The sequence below is a fragment of the Monodon monoceros genome, unplaced genomic scaffold (assembly GCF_005190385.1).
Source record: "Monodon monoceros isolate NGI ecotype Baffin Bay Population unplaced genomic scaffold, NGI_Narwhal_1 Super_Scaffold_7, whole genome shotgun sequence".
NCBI lineage: Eukaryota > Metazoa > Chordata > Mammalia > Artiodactyla > Monodontidae > Monodon > Monodon monoceros.
Genome location: NW_021703784.1, coordinates 62821752 through 62838440, shown reverse-complemented (window position 1 = coordinate 62838440; position 16689 = coordinate 62821752). Strand labels below are relative to the sequence as shown.

The following is a 16689-nucleotide window of genomic DNA, read 5'->3' as shown; positions in this document are numbered from 1 at the left end:
GGTTTCCAGCCTGATGAAATGTAAATTTTACAAGGTCTGAGGGAAACTAAGACATGGGAAACTGATGCCAAGAATGAGGAGACTCACTCATAAAGCCTGTCTAAGAGGTCGGGGAGGGTGGCAGCTGTGATCTTTCAGAGTCCTGGCTGAAAAGCTCTGCTCGCTGTTCTGCCTCGTTCGAGGGCTCCTCCATGACAAGACTCCCATTGGGATTCCAGACACCTAGGTAAGCTGCAGGATTTATAGAGAAGGCATGGCCACCAGTATACTTCCTTTAAACTCGTGATTTCATACCTCAAATGGGCTCCCAGCACCGTCAGCCATCCTACTGTGATCTTCTAGCACGTGTGTCCCCCCACCCCCACCCCATGATTCTTACACCTTCTCTTCCCTCTTCAAGCCTTCCTAGACCTCCCTACCTCTCACTTTTAGAAGATGACCTTGTCTTCCATTTTATAGAGAAAATTTAAGCTATCAGATAGGAGGATCCCTCTCATCTTCCTTTGCCAATCTCCCAGCTCACCATCTTCATTTCCTTCCTCCCTTTGTTATGACCAAGGAGAAGTTTCTCCACCTTTCTAAGGTCTGTCCCTACTTTCTTTTTTCAAAGAATTTATTCCTTTGGTCCTCCCCTTTCTCTCATCCCCTCTACTGGATCATTTCTATCCACATTCAAATGTGCTTTCATCCCTTGACCCACTTTTTCAGCTACTTGTTCCCCTGACAGTCTTCTATTCCCTGTCCTTGTCAAATTCCTGTCTACGTCTCCCCCTTTCTCACCTCTCATTCTTCCCTCAGTCCGTTCCAATCTGTCTTTGCTCCTACCGTGTAACCAAAGCTCCTCTTGACCTCCATGTTATCCAATCCAATAGTTGCCTTTTCTGTACTCATCTGACTCGGGCTCTCAAAAGTGTGTGCGTGACACACTTAATGCTCCCTCCTTGACACGCTCTCCTTTTGTTATCAAATGGGGGTCCCACTGCGCGCTGCTTACAAAATCACTACTCACAAATAGTAGAAAGGAACGGTGCCTTTAATCAGAATGCTGGCAATCTGGGGAGATGGTGGACTCAGTGTCCCCAAAAACCACCTCCAAAGATTCTGCTCAGCCATGAAACTTTTAAAGGGAAGGAGGGAAGTAATCTCAGTTAGTCATTGGAATGGGGGTCAGAGTGGTCACCATCCCCCCATTGCATGCAGGCTCATTCACTCTAGATGTTATCTTGTTCACACAGTTTGGTCACACAGTTTGTTTGGGAGATTACTGAAGGGGAAGCTAGGGAAGAGATCTGGTCATCTGTTAATTACTTATTCTTCATTTCTACCTCTTTGATCTACGGAAAGAACCAACAAGTTAGGCAAGGTATCGTGTAATTAAAAGATTTGAAAGGTGTGCGTGAGCTGGAGATGAGTAGAGCATGGGGGTGCCTGGCTTAAAAGGGGTAAGAGAGCTGTACTTAGAAAACTATAAGTTACTGATGAAAGAAATCAAAGATGACACAAACAGATGGAGAGATATACCATGTTCTTGGATCGGAAGAATCAATATTGTGAAAATGACTATACTACCCAAAGCAATCTACAGATTCAATGCAATCCCTATCAAATTACCAAGGATATTTTTCACAGAATTAAAACAAAAAATTTTACCTTTTGTATGGAAACACAAAAGACCCCGAATAGTGAAAACAATCTTGAGAAAGAGAAACGAAGCTGGAGGAATCAGGTTCCCTGACTTCAGACTATACTACAAAGCTACAGTAATCAAGACAGTATGGTACTGGCACAAAAACAAATATAGATCAATGGAACAGGATAGAAAGTCCAGAGATAAACCCATGCACCTATGGTCACTTAATCAGTGACAAAGGAGGCAAGAATAAACAATGGAGAAAAGACAGTCCCTTCAATAAGTGGCACTGGGAAAACTGGACAGCTACATGTAAAAGAATGAAATTAGAACACTCCCTAACAGCATACACAAAAATAAACTCAAAATGGATTAAAGACCTAAATGTAAGGCTGGACACTATAAAACTCTTAGAGGAAAACATAGGCAAAACACTCTTTGACATAGATCGCAGCAAGATCTTTTTTGACCCACCTCCTAGAGTAATGGAAATAAAAATAAACAAATGGGACCTAATGAAACTTAAAAGCTTTTGCACAGCACAGGAAACCACAAACAAGACGAAAAGACAATCCTCAGAATGGGAGAAAATATTTGCAAAGGAAGCAACTGGCAAGGGATTAATCTCCAAAATATACCAGCAGCTCATGCAGCTCAATATCAAAAAACAAACAACCCAACCAAAAAATGGGCAGAAGACCTAAATAGACATTTCTACAAAGAAGACACACAGATGGCCAAGAGGCACATGAAAAGATGCTCAACATCACTAATTATTAGAGAAATGCAAATCAAAACTACAATGAGGTATCACCTCAGAGCAGTCAGGATGGCCATCATCAAAAAGTCTACAAACAATAAACGCTGGAGAGGATGTGAAGAAAAGGGAACCCTCCTACATTCTAGGTGAGAATGTAAATTGATACAGCCACTATGGAGAACAGTCTGGAGGTTCCTTAAAAAACTAAATCTAGAACTACCATATGACCCAGCAATCCCACTCCTGGGCATATACTCGGAGAAAACCGTAATTCCAAAAGGTACATGCACCCCAGTGTTCATTGCAGCACTATTTGCAATAGCCAGGACATGGAAGCAACCTAAATGTCCATCAACAGAGGAATGGATAAAGAAGATGTGGTACCTATATACGATGGAACATTACTCAGCCATAAGAAGGAATAAAACTGTGCCATTTTCAGAGACGTGGATGGACCTAGAGGCTGTCATACAGAGTGAAGTAAGTCCGAAAGAGAAAAACAAATATCATATATTAATGCATATATGTGGAATCTAGAAAAATGGTACAGATGAACCTATTTGAGAGAACAAACATATGGACACCAAGGGGGGAAGGGGTGGTGGTGGGATGAACTGGGAGATTGAGATTGACATATATACACTACTATGTATAAAATAGATAACTAATGAGAACCTACTGTATAGCACAAGGAACTCTACTCAGTGCTCTGTGGTGACCTAAATGGGAAGGAAATCCAAAAAGGAGGGGATATTTGTATACATATAGCTGATTCACTTTGCTCTACAGCGGAAACGAACACAACATTGTAAAAAATGTTATTCCAAAAAAAAAATCGTCACAGGAAAAAAAAAGTTAATTACAATATAGCTTTGCTAAAGTGACAAGAAAATGGGCTTCCTGCTGAGGGCAGTTTCCTGCAAAGAGCTGCTTACACTCTCTCAGCTCCCAGGACTCCATGCTCTCCGGGTTCTCCTCTTACCTCTGTGGCTGCTACTTCTCAGCTCCTCCACAGGCTCCTCCTCCACCTGAACTAAGGACAGAGATGCCTGTGGCTTGGTCCTGGGTCCTCTTCTCAATTTTCCTCATACTATGTCCCCAGACAGTCTTATCCATTCCCCTGGCTTTAAATACCATCTATATTCTGAATATCTCCTGCCTAGAGCTCTTCTCTCACTCACTTTGGTATATCCAACTACCAACTTGACATCTCCACCTGGATACCTCACAGGCATCAAAAATCTTGTCCAGAAGTTAATTCTTACCTCATTGCTCCTCTTCAGTTCCTCAAACATCTCCGCATCTTTTGTATCCCGAGGTGTTCACACATCCTGCATCCTCTACCTGGGAGGATCTTCCCTCTGCTATAGATGTGGCTGACTTCTCATCTTTCAGGTCTGTGCTTCAGTTACTCCATCTCTGAGAGGCCTTTTCTGGCCACTCAATCTAAGCAGATTCTCTCCTCATTATTTTCTGTCATTGCACAGTTTGTTTCTCTCATAAAAGTTATCACAATTTGTAATTAATTTCATATTTTTTCTTTCCTTTTTTGGGCATTCTCTCCTGCTGTGCTCCGTGTTGGCAAAGACCTTTTCTTTTGTTTTCTAATGTATCCCCAGCACATTACAAGGTGCCTGTGACTTAGCACTGGGTAGATATTTACATGAATGAAGCAGAAGATGGACTACAGGGATGGGATGACTCTGAACGTTTGGTCCACCTCCATCTTCCTCCTCTTAGTGCCCTGGAGCTCCCAATATCTGTCTGTCCACTCAGAGCATCTCCTGGAATAAGAATAAAAGTGGATTTGAGAGCAGGAGGAAAAAGGCAAGCTGGTGCAGTACTTGATGCCTGGGGGCCCAAGGAGGATTCATGGACTAAGGCCTTTATAAAATCTTAAGGTAGAAAGATTGAAATAAATTCAATCCAGAATGAGTTTCCTCACTTCCGGCCAGGAACAGGACAAAGACATGGTTTGGTTTTCAGAAGTCCCATCTGTCCCTGAAAGGACGCCCTGTACTTCCTTCTTCTTGCTAGTGGGAAGACGAACGGGGACCTGGATTGTGAGGCCTCTGCTTCCGTCCCGACTCCAAGCTGCCTGGAGGGGTTTAGCCAGGAGACCAAGGCCAGGATGGAGGAAGAAGCATACAAGAAGGGGTGAGTCAGCCTTCAGCAGCCCTGAGGTCACCTGACATTGCTCAAAAGATACCTTCCCACGGGCCTTTCCTGTCTCTTAGAGGATTTAGGGAAGCAACCCGTGGCCCTGGGACCTCCTTGCCTGAGTAAGGAACTACACAGGAAAGAGCAGTACTGTTCCACAGGAAAGACAGGAGGAAACGAGGCAAGAGGGTGTGGTAGATAATAACTAGGCTGCCCTCTTTTTTAGGCAGAAAGCCACCAGAATGATCTGGAAATCAGGGGCCCTGGGTGGGTTCCTCTTGGTGGTGCCTGAGGCTTCCTGACACATGCCCAGAGCAGTCACGCCACTGCCGGCAGTGCCCAGGAGCAGCTGCAGCCCCACTTCCTGGAACTGCCTCAGCCATCCCTTCTTCCTGTCAAAGGAGCCCCCTAACTTTCAGCGCCCCTTCTCTAATTGAGCTTCAATCGCACTTTTGGCTCGTTGTTAGTCACTGATGAGGCAGAATACTGAGCAAGGCCCCAGCTAAGCCAGGTAGAGAAGTACCTCTGTCCAGGTACCACATCCTGAGCTTCTTTCCCAGTAGCTCCTGAGGGAGATACAGCTTCCCTCTGACGTGGGACCTGTGGGCTTCGGTGTGGTGGCCACCTGCGCCGTGGTGGGGTTGCCCCAACCCAACTGTGCTAGCCTTAAACACTCAGCTGTAGGACAAGCAAAAAGTATGCTCAAGGTAATATTAAACCTGGGAGAAGGAAGTCAGAGGGTTTCTCTTGGAAAGCCTGTCTTTTCACCCACACCTGTCCTCTGTACTTAGAATGCAGGGGAGTGAATGCTTCCATCAGCTTTGTGAACATTTACTGTGAACCTGTGTGCCTTTCACTTTCACAAAGCTTCCCAACAAGCCTGTGTGACAGGTGTCACCTTCCCCAGGTCAAACCATATACCTGGCACTTCCTCAAAATGTTCCAACATCCGTGCAATGAGTGCCAGCCTCTCCTTTTTACAGGGGAGGAGCTGAGGCTCCAAGGCCACACAGTCCTTAGCCCTCCCAAATGGTTTGTAGAAGAATCCAGCCAGGAGACTCTGCACCCATATTTTTTCCCTGTCTCTTTTGTCACACTTTCACATAAACAGGAAGAATGGCTGAGGGGTGAGGGGAAATCATCCTGACAGGAGCCACCATAGGAGGCGGTGGGACTTCCCAGCTTTTTCCTCTTGTGTGGAGCCACAGGAAGGGAGTGTGAAATCATCAGAGATGCTCAGTGCCTCCTCTAGCAACTCAGGAAAGGACGCTCCGCCCCTGGCCTTTCCAGACTCAGTTGTTCGTTGTTGCCTCCCAGATACCAGGAGGGTCTAAAGAAGACCAAGGAGCTTCAAGACCTGAAGGAGGAAGAAGAACAGAAGACCGAGAGCCCTGAGGAAGCTGAAGAGGCGGAAGAAACTGAAGAAGAGGAAAAGGAGCAGAGAAGCAGGTTGGAGCCCTCGCCATTGCTGAAATGGGTCCCAATGCATTTCATTGCACAACATCCCTGGAGGTGCCAGTCCAGGGCAGTTGTGGGTCTAGGGCCCGAGTGAGCAGCCAACAGAAACCAAGAGGGCACTCATGTTGGAGGAGGAGGCAAAGGAAATCCCAAAGAGCCCAAATAGTTAATAAGAGGATGTTTGCAAGAGCTGAGGGGTCAGGGGTTGTGAAGGGCTGGACCGGCAGCAACCAGCAGTTCTCAGGAGCTGAGAAAATGCGAGGGACCACAGTTAGCTCATTGCCCAACCATTCCCATGAAAGAGCCAAGTTCAAGGAAGTTGGCCTGAAGCCCTAGAGGGGAGCTGGGACAGAGAGAACACAGGGAGGTAGGGGATGAACTCAACTTTGTGGCAAAGGAAGTGTCCAACAGGTTCTTTCCATGGTGATCAAACAAGTTTGGTCGTCTGGACATTGTTTTCACTTTGGTTTGGAAACACTTGGATTTTTCCTTTTAATATACTTTATATTTCAAGTGCATTTTCCACTAAATCATGAAAGATATACGTAACAGTAGATAAAGGTAATGTAGACCCTGCGTCTTAATCAATTAATCTAATCAGTGGCTACCTTTGGGGCAGGGTATGTGTCTGTGCCTCATTGCTGGCGGACTCTGGAAATCACATGCACCCAGTGAATAAGGTAATAAAATGCCGATTAGAAGTGAGATGGACATGCTTCAAAACACATAGGAACGACCAGTAGAGCCTAGTTGGTGGAAGATTCAACCAGAGTGAGAGGTGTCAGCCTGCATGAGTCAACCCCAGTGTTCAAGGGGAGAGCTGGAGAAAGGGCTTCACTATCGGAAACAAACCTGTGCAAGGGCACACCACCTCCCCTAAGGAGAGGAGCCCAGTTTTCACAATGAAAGCACAGTCCCTACTCCAAGTGGCTTGTTCCTATCCTTCTTGGTCTTCTGTCCCTCCTGGGTGTCCTCTGCTCTTGTTTTCCAGGCCACCAGACTGTCTTCTCTCCTTTAATGCAGTCAAGCCCAGGCCTGGGCTTCAGCCCTTTCTTTGGCTCCCTTCAAAACAGAAACACAGGCTGGGACTTCTAACCCTTCCAAACACTAGGAAAGAACAAAAGAGAACTAAACAGAGAGAGTACATGGAATATAAACAGTCTGGTTTACAAAGCACAGGGCTGGAATCCTTATCTAGCTAATTTGATCTTGGGAGATTGTCCCTCCCATTTCATGAAATCCCAGAGGAAGTGAGCCTGTGCCTGGCTTCCCCTCTGTCCAGCTCCTGGTCAGCAGCACATGGCAATGGCCGCCCTTTGCATCCGTCGTCCAAGAGTATCCTCTTGGTCCTGCTGAGGATACTGAAAGGCCTCGTTCTCTTTCCCAGCTTCTGCTCCCTCTCAGATTCACTTCTTGGTCTTATGAACATGCCTGTACCTCAGGTGGTGGATACCAGGCATCAGCACAGCCCTGAGATGGGTCCTCGGCCTTCAGCACATGGTGTAGCTTCACCTGTTCAGGCCCAGCAGCGTGGCATCATCTTCTCTATAACGACAGACACTGCTATCATAGAAACTGCCCACCCACAGTTACAGGGTCCCTTCCTCACCTGTCACCAAAGCCAGACTAGCCCCGAGAGCTGTTGTGTTCGGTGCCAGGCAATCCATTCATTCGCAAATCCCTTACATACACAGTTGCCTATAGGCACCTGTGCTCAAGCATGATTCCCCCCATGAAATTTTGGCATCTCATTAACAAGCAAGGTCTAAGGTTATTAAAAGTTCCATGTCCTACTTAGTGCATTTTAAAAACACTGAGCTAACCCCAGCAGCTGGCCCCTTATTTAAGAGATTCAGCATCAAACACCAGAGTCTTTTTATCTGAATCTCTCCTCTATTATAATAATATGTAATAATATAATCTGTTGTCAATATTACTTTCTGGAGGATCAGCTTAAGTGAACTTTGGGTGAATCAACCCAATATCTTAACCATATTAAAACACAGAACACAGTCTTCTGACATTTAGGTAATGCATGGAACAAGTGAGACTCATAAGATGCAACAGGGAACTGTTGTCTTTTCTCCCACTGTCTGTTCACACTGGCTTTTTGGGGTTAAGATGATATTAGGCAGACTCCTTTACTCTTCCAATAACTCTCAGAAAATAGAAGTCCTCTGGTCAAGTTTAAGTCCCAAGAATAACCTCATTTCAGTAAAGAAAATGGCCAGTTCCCTGAAATAGTCAAAAGCCTGAACTTCTCCCCATACCCCCTGGCCTCCTGCTCCACTCTGCTTCAGGAAGGAAGCCTATAGTGGAGACAGAGCTGACTTCTTGCTCTCTGCCACTCCTGCCTTCCACCCCAGCTGTGCTAATGCAGCGCCTGACCTCTCCAGAGCTAACGTTGGGAAAGGGGGTGGAGATCAAGGGTAGGAAAGGTATTACCTGACTGGTCTTCTTGTGAGCGGGTTCCAGGCCTTAGCAGGCATTTAAGGTTGACCTTCTAATTTTGTTCAGTGTGGTGTTTTATGGGACCTTCAGAGAAAAGCACCCCTCCCACCCCCCAGCTCACACATGTTCACACCATTTCTGAGGATCTCTCAACTGCAGGTCCCCTTATGAGGTCGAATGCAGCTCTTCTGGCCAGCTACTTAAAATCCCTCTCTCAGTCCTTGGGCAGCTGGAAGTATACCCTCCGCGCTCAGCTTCTAGGTAGCATTTCCGGGCAGGGTCTATGACATCCCATGCCAGCCTTCCTTCTCCTGACTACATCCAGGTACTGTGAAATATGCACCTTTGACCCACTAGTGGTGGGAGGATGGTTTTCCGTATCGTGGCCCCCTGCTCTGATGCCACCAAACAGTTCAGCAAGATTCTCACTCTTCACATCTCTCAGGTGGGAGTCACGCACAGTCTACTCACTGTGCCCCCAAATTACAACATATCGAGCTCGCCAAGCAGCATCTCCGAAGCCCCTCTCTCCAGGCCCAGGTGAGGGGGCAGCAACATCACCCTTCCCAATGGAGGAGTAGGTAGACCTCAGAACAACCAAAAATTGATTTCCAAAGGAATTCTATTTCTAATCTAATTCCATTTCTAACAGCTTTTGTAGGCTGGAAATGGGTAACCAGCTAAGGGTCACGAAGCCAGATCTTGCCCTCCTCCTTTGCCAGCCCACTTAAGGATGGGGTGAGAGTGGGATTCTCCCTGCTCCAGCAGCTTGTTTTGGAACACAGAAATACAGCCCAAAAGAGAGACTGTGTCTTAGCATCCAGTTGTATCTGAATAGAAATTAAAGAAACTAAATGGGGCTGAAAGAAACTAAGCTTCCACTTCCAAATTCTCTCTCCCCAACAGTTGTGAAAGTAGCCAATGATTTTCACCTCAGCTCACGTACTCACTGTTTTGGTTTGCTTAATTGTTCCTGAAACAATCATCAGTGGGTCCCACATGGAAGAGAAACCAACCAGTGCTTTAGCATCCAAGGCAGGCACTCTGAGCATCTGATCCCTTTCTACGGAAGGGTATGTGTTGCGTCTCTGTACCACTGTCAGGCACCTAGCTCTCTGCTATTAGAATAGCAGAGAGAGAGAATAGCTAATCTGCTATTAGCTCTCTGAATTAGAGCTCTCTGCTTCTCAGCAAATGGTCTGCATATTTCAGTGTCTGTGTGAACCTCAGGATCTTCAGAAAGACCTCATGTCCCTTTTCTCACCTCTTTCATTTGGTGATCCTCAGTATTCTCACTGTTATTTTTAAAAATAGATCCGGGATTAGAAACAGGAAGAAATTCTAGCTTAATGAATGTGTCCAAGGCTTCTCCAGAGAGCTCTAAGAATGGACTCTTCAAAGCAGACCATCTGACCAAATGTCTTTTCAAGGGGCCACAAAAAAGAGTGGAAAGATTGAAAGGCAGTGGGGAAAAGAGGAAGAGGGAAAAGTGGAGTGAAGCAGGCAAAAAACAGAGGGGGAGGGTTGAAAGGGAAGGAGGGAAGAGAGAAAAGAGAGAGATGAGAGGGAAGAGAAAAGTGTGGAGAGAGCAGAGAAAGTGGAGGAGGGGTTATTTGGGAATGAAGATTAATAGGACTGAGAAAACGTCTTGAATAAGTCACCCAGAGGTTGCTGGAGGCCCCGGGACAGTTTGAAGTGAGCTCTTGAGGTTGATCTGGTTCCTTGAATTACTTGTCCAGTAATTTATTACTTGACGTTGAGAGTCTTCTAGGAGTTTATCACAGTCCTTCCACTCTAGATACAGTCAGATGTGGAACTGAGGACAACAAATCAGGCGTCTGAACATGGAGGCGGGGGACAGGTTAGAACTCGGAACTGATCACTGGTACCGCTAAGTGCAGAAAAGCTGTTGGTCCTGTCTGGTTGCATGGGAGAATGGGTCAGCCAACCTGGTATCTTGGGGCTTGGGGGAGTCCAGATATCAATGACCATCTCATGAGTAGATGAGGGCATGTGTGAATGGATGAATGATCACACAAATAAGTAGAGTGTTCTAGCCTAGACTCTCCCAATATAAAGGCTGTAGACTGGTGGCATCAAAATCACCTGGGGAAAAATTTTAAACTGTAGATTCTTAGACCGTACCTTTGGAGACCCTTATTCAGTAGACCTGGGGTATTTTGAATCATTGCTGCCAAACAGTGCTATGCACAGCTGAGTTTGAGAACCACGGCTCAAGACAACATGGAGAGTATTCCAGATGGAAGTTCTGGGCATCGTATACGTGCCCAACATACTAAACCCTCCACCTATGTTTTTCATTTGACAGCAAACTTGAAGAATTGGTTCATTTCCTACAAGTCACGTATCCCAAACTCTGTCGGCACTGGCAAGTCGTCTGGATGATGGCCGCAGCAATGCTGGTCTTGACTGTTGTGCTGGGGCTCTACGGTTCCTATAACTCTTGTGTGGAGCAGGCCGACGGGCCCCTTGGGAAATCCACTTGCTCGGCAGCCCAAAGGGACTCATGGTGGAGCTCAGGACTCCAGCATGAGCAGCCTACAGAGCAGTAGGAAACCCGACACCCAGCCAGTGCCCTGCTCCAGCACACAGCCTGCTGCCCTTTCCCCAAGCATGATGTGTCAGGCCTGGGCATGGGCACACCGCTGCTGCCGTCAGGGGAACAAGCAGGGGTTCTTTCACACTCGGCACCCCTATGGGAGCTATTCACACACAGTAACTGATGTTCTTGGAGGATCAACAAAAAGCATCAGTGGACAAAGAAGTGGCCTTCACCAGGGAACTCCAACGGAAGGGACAGTTGCCTGCGCCAGCTCAGATGGCTGGGGAGAAACAAAACACCTTCTTTATAGGCTACAGTGTGAAGCCCCCTCCCCCTCCCCATTTTCCTCTCTGCCATTGATCGGAAATCAGGAAGGATTGTGTCTAAAGGCTAACTCTGCCCCCAAGGATCAGACCTGGAATTTGGAGTCTCACATGAATATCTTCCCATTTCCCATCTCATTCTTACTGACTCTCCTTCAGCCTTCCCTTCTCCCCTTTGCAATCAGAGTTTCTCTTTACAGAAGTCAGAAAGGTTTATCAGAAAAACGTTTAGGCTGCTTTTTAGCTCTGTGCTTGAAGTGGGAAGATGTAAATGAACATATATTCCTCTGTACACATACATAGAGCACACACACACACAGCACACGCATGCATGAAGCCACCTACCCTCCAAACGTGTGCTCTGGGTATGTGTTAGGGTTAAAGCCAACCCACAGATTTTCACTAGGTGTGGGGCAGCCACCAGGCACCTGTTCAGTGAGCTTTCTACGTGGGCTTAAGATGGTTGAGAAACACTGAAAACTCATGGCTTCCATGGCGAACTTGCTGGTCTCCATTTCCAGGGCTAATTCTGAGCTACTGTAGAGCACAGTCTATCCCCTCTTTGTTCTCTCTGGTTGAGAGCAGTTAACCCGCCTCTCAGGGGGAAAGAGGAGACACGATGCACTTTCAGCTTCGCTGTGCCCACATGCGAGTGTGCATGTCCACTGCAGTGTTCCAGTTTCAATGGCATTTCCAACCAAAGTGTAGGTCTCAGAGCATTCCCATTGTTTAGCAGAAAACAGAGTGCGTCCCACCTCCAGCTGGACTTCTCACTCCACCTTGACAGCTGCCACCTGCCTTCTTGCCTCATCGTTTCTGGGGGGCGCTGGTTTCTGTGTGGGTTTTATGGTGGTGGCTTTGCTGTTGTTTTTGTTTTGCTGTTGACATTTGTTTTTGTTTCTGACACTCATATAGAACTTACTATGAGCCAAACACTGTATTAGGTATTATATAGGGATTCATTCAATGAGTCCTCAAGAAAAAGAAAAAAACTGTGACTCTTCCCATTTTCAGATAAGGAAACTGAAGCACAAAACATGCAAAGTAACTTGCCAAGGATACCCAGTTAGTAAATCATGGGGCTGGAAGTCAAACCCAGCCAGGCTGGCCCCAGGGGCTGTGCTCTCAACCCCTGCACTAAATTGATTCTTCCAAAGGCCTCCTAACTCGACATCTTACATTCCAGTCCCACTCCCCTGAGTGGCCCTTCAGCCACTCCAAGCCATTTCTGGTTCCCAGACTAAATTGTTTTCTCTCACTAGTTTTTCTTCTGCCGCTCTCCTCTTTTCTTCTGGTCACTCCTCAGGACCAAGTGCAAAAATCATCCCCTCCATTACACCTTTAATGGCCTCCCTCCAACTCCCCACCATGCCCCACATAATAGGTCACACCCTTCTCTGTGCTTCCTGGCACTTTTTAAACATTTTCATTACTACTACTAATGACCATTACTATAGTGTATCAGAATAACTTATTTATGTGTCTGCCTTTCCTAGCATTTTTCCTCAAAGACAAGAACCATGTCTTACCCATTCTCTGGGTAAGTGCCTAGCATGGTGGCCGATGCTTGGGAGGGTATCATTAAATGTTGGTCAAAAGAACAAGTGAGCATTCAAGGGAGAGGAGAGCAGTCTGGGAACAGCTGACGTTTTGCATACTTCCCAACACCAGCATCATCACCACCAGCAACTCAACGAAAAAATTAACATCTTTATTAGCCTCGACTTATTCCAGTATTTTTCAGTCTACTCTGTGACCTGATTAGCAACAACATTTCCAAGCTCAAGGGCTAGGCTTGATGCAACCACTCCTTTCAGAAAGACCCACCTAAGTTAGGCCCCACTGTAAAAGCAACCTGTTGTTCTAAGGGAGGCATCTTTTCCAGTGGCTAGAAAACCACTGTGAGAGAAGCCCAAGCCAGGGTTGACCAAGGATGTGCCATTAAGGTAAAGAGGTGCAGATCATGGCAGACGGACTTTGGCTGCATGGATGGATGGTTTGCCCTGCCTCTTCCAGGGCGACTGGATACACTGGAGGACGTTGAGGCCCTCAAAGCCAAAGACAGGATACAAATGGCACTCCAGAGAGGCTGGCTGTGGGGCAGGACTCTAGGCTGGCAACATCCAGTCTCAGCTTCCCGTGAAGAAGGACCAGGCTGAGCTGGCCCATCGCCCACTTGGTCACAGGGTTCCCACCTTTGCTTCCTGTTGAGACAAAGGCCAGGAGAGGAGCTGCAGTGAGCTCTTGACCCTCCAGCTGCTCCACAGAAAGGCCTGCAAGAATGCTTCCAGACCAGGCCCTCAGCCAAACGACTCTGTGAGTAAAGGGAGGTTGAGGATGAGAAGGAACAAAAGAGTAACCACATTTTCAAGGGCATTCCTGAAACAGGACTCCCGGTAATTCTTCCAAGAAAAGCAAAGATGACCTGAGGCAATTGGAACTGTTGCCAAAGCGGCAGTGAAATGGACAGAAACAGGCCCTGTATTTCCAACAGTGATATTGATCTGAAATAAAAGTTCCCTTCAAAATGCCTCTGAGGTCTGACATTTCTGCTTGGCCCTAGGACTCTCTGTATTGCTCTCTGTGTACAGCCTGGAGGTGTAAGTGGAGAGGGAGAAGCTGGTTTTGTGTGTCACTGGCTGTCAGCTCCTAACGTTGTTAAACCTCACACAGGTGTGCTAGCCTTGAAATATAGAGTGTCACATACCTGAGTTTGAAAATAAAAGCACATTTCCAAACCTTTGGCAGCAGCTGAATGCCTCCTCATTTTGTGGAGCTGGGCCACAACCTTGCCCAACCCTGAATTAGAATCTACTTTTGGATAACAGTGCCTCCCAGAAGTCCCCAGCCCTCGGGTCACTATGGGCTCCCTCCCAGGGGCTGGATCAGTTCCTCTCCTTCTAGTCCTCATTCCTGATCCTAGTTTCCTGTATCTTCCTGGCCTACATTTTTGTTTGTTTGTTTCTTTGTTTTAATTCATACATTTCGCTGTGATAGAGACTCTTAAGTATTCACCAGTCTGATTTCCACATCTAGATTTTATTTTTTTTTAAGATTTTTTCAATGTGGACCATTTTTAAAGTCTTTTGTTGAATTTGTTACAATATTGCTTCTGTTTCATGATTTGGTTTTTTGGCTAAGAGGTATGTGGGATCCTAGCTCCCTGACCAGGGATCGAACCTGCACCCCCTGCATTGGAAGGTGAAGTCTTAACCACTGGACCATCAGGGAAGTCCCTAGTTATATTTTTTAGTCTTTTCTTGCAGCTAGGGGCAAGGGAATGCGGACCTTCCAGATCCAATCTCCTACATAGACTCTCCTGCCCAGTACTTTATATCCTCTATATTCCCCCTTCTGCCTGCCAAATTCAGAGCATTCAGCTGAGGACCTGAGGCCCGAGAAGTTGGTGGGACCACCAGGTGGAAGCCAAGTCTTTGAATGGGCGCTCACAGAATTCAGCTGTGACATGAGCAAGAAATAAAATTTTAGTATATTAAGCCACTGAAATTCAGGAATGTTTGTTATAGCCATTAGCCTGCCCCAACTAATGCATACAGAACCAGAAACAGGGTACTTCAACAACAAATTTTCAAAATATGAGACCCCGGCTTAGCAGTCAAGTGGCAGGAAACCAGAACACTGATATCAGGGACTAGAAATATGGTGACCTGTGTTATGAAGAAAACAGAAATATTTGGTAAAATCGTACCCATGGTAACTTGAAAGATAGTCCATGGGCAGCCTATAGCTCTAGGAGAAGTGACTGGAAAGTGTGTGAACCTTTATTGGCTGCCTTTTGAGAGGTATTGCAAGAAAAAGAAGTACTTGGGAAAGAAATGGCTATTTGGAAACAGAAAGGAAAGAGGATATAGAGTTCTTAGATTGAGGCTTAGAAAACCTGACTCCTTCTAAACCCCAACCAGACTGAGAAGAGCTTGAGTGAAAAAGAAGCAATAAAACTTTTCAGCTGAATTAATATCAGAGCAGCCCTATGGTAAAGGCCAGATTAAGGATATGGCCCTTTCATCTGTGGTTTCTAATGAACTCAGGGTAGCCACCACTAAATTAGAGAGGGGGGAGCATAGGGCTGAGAAAAAGAAATACATCTTGAGAATTGTGACTGGGAAAGGATTTGGGGTGTGATTATTGTACATGGAATCAAATGGAAGCAAATAGATCAGAAACCTAAGTTTGTGAGGGAATTGTATTTATTGTACAGAGATACAAGCCAGGACTAAAAACTCCTCTGATTGTTAAGTTAGAAAACAACTTTTGGGATCCTAAGCTTATATCAGCAGAAAGCAGATTGTACAAGCTGTGCTACCCCCAAGGAGCCTGTACTCCCTAATTCCCGCCACAAATGTGGCCAAGGAAGATTCTATCCAATGAAGGTGGACATGGGATGTGAGAATTTCTCCTAGAAAGCAGAATTGGGATCTAATCAAAGGTAGGTAACTCTGGTTGGCAAAATTTCTAAAATGCCTCCCCTCAAGATGTACCCCCTACCCCAATCCCTGGAACTTTTGAACGTGAGACATCATTCCTGTTATGTTACATGGTGTGGTTGACTTTCAGTAGGGAGACCCTTTCTGGTTCTTTTTTTCCCTTCCTGTCTTCCTTCCTTCTTCCTTTTTGTAATACTTTAGCAAATGCTTGAAGGCTAACTGTCTTTCAGGTGTGATGCTAGCTTTAAGTATAATGACGAAGAGGACACAATTTCTGCTTTCCTGTCTCTCTGGCTCCATGGTGATAGAGGAGTCATGTATATTTCTGAGGTCCCCGTAGCCTAGGTCTTGTGCTCACCTAAGTAATGAGGTCTAAACTACAGCTATTTAAGGGATATTCCCCTGGTCCCTTACAAGTTCTCTATGTTTGTGCAGAGCAGATTCTCCTTTCATTATTGGTATCTTCCACACCAATATCTAACTTTATGACCAATAACTTTTGTACGGGAAAGAACTAGTTATCCATACACTATTCCTATAAATGACATTCCTTTTGGAGAAAACTAATAACCCTTTGCCCAAGGCATTACTCTCAAGCCAGAATTCCATAATTGCCATGGAAGATAAACCACTGAAACTCTAGCAGGGGAAACAGTGCAGACTGCTTGTGCACAGTGCAGATAAATCTCACATTCATCAAACAAAAAAGAGGAAGTCTAAATTGAATTTTCACCTACCAGAATATGAGAAGTTATCAAAGAGAGAGTTATTATATAAAGGACCCCTGTGGTGACCACTATTGTAAAGTATTAAATGACTGATTTTGTAAATTGCCCCCCTAGTCATGTTTTGCATGAATTTTAATGTGTCTGGTTTCTTTGAAGCAGGAATCACTTGTA

General features: G+C 45.8%; 1 protein-coding gene across 4 annotated transcripts in view; it reads left to right on the top strand.

The window, feature by feature from the left end:
- MRVI1 (murine retrovirus integration site 1 homolog) overlaps positions 1–14089 on the top strand; it is a 77895-nt gene extending 63806 nt beyond the window's left edge. For all 4 annotated transcript variants that reach the window (XM_029207378.1, XM_029207377.1, XM_029207375.1 and 1 more), the window contains 3 exons: positions 4428–4547; positions 5868–5999; positions 10789–14089. In XM_029207378.1, the coding sequence (XP_029063211.1) occupies positions 4428–4547; positions 5868–5999; positions 10789–11032 (496 nt within the window). In that variant the 3' untranslated portion in view covers positions 11033–14089. The remainder of the gene's footprint in view (positions 1–4427; positions 4548–5867; positions 6000–10788) is intronic.
- The last annotated feature ends 2600 nt before the right edge of the window (positions 14090–16689 follow it).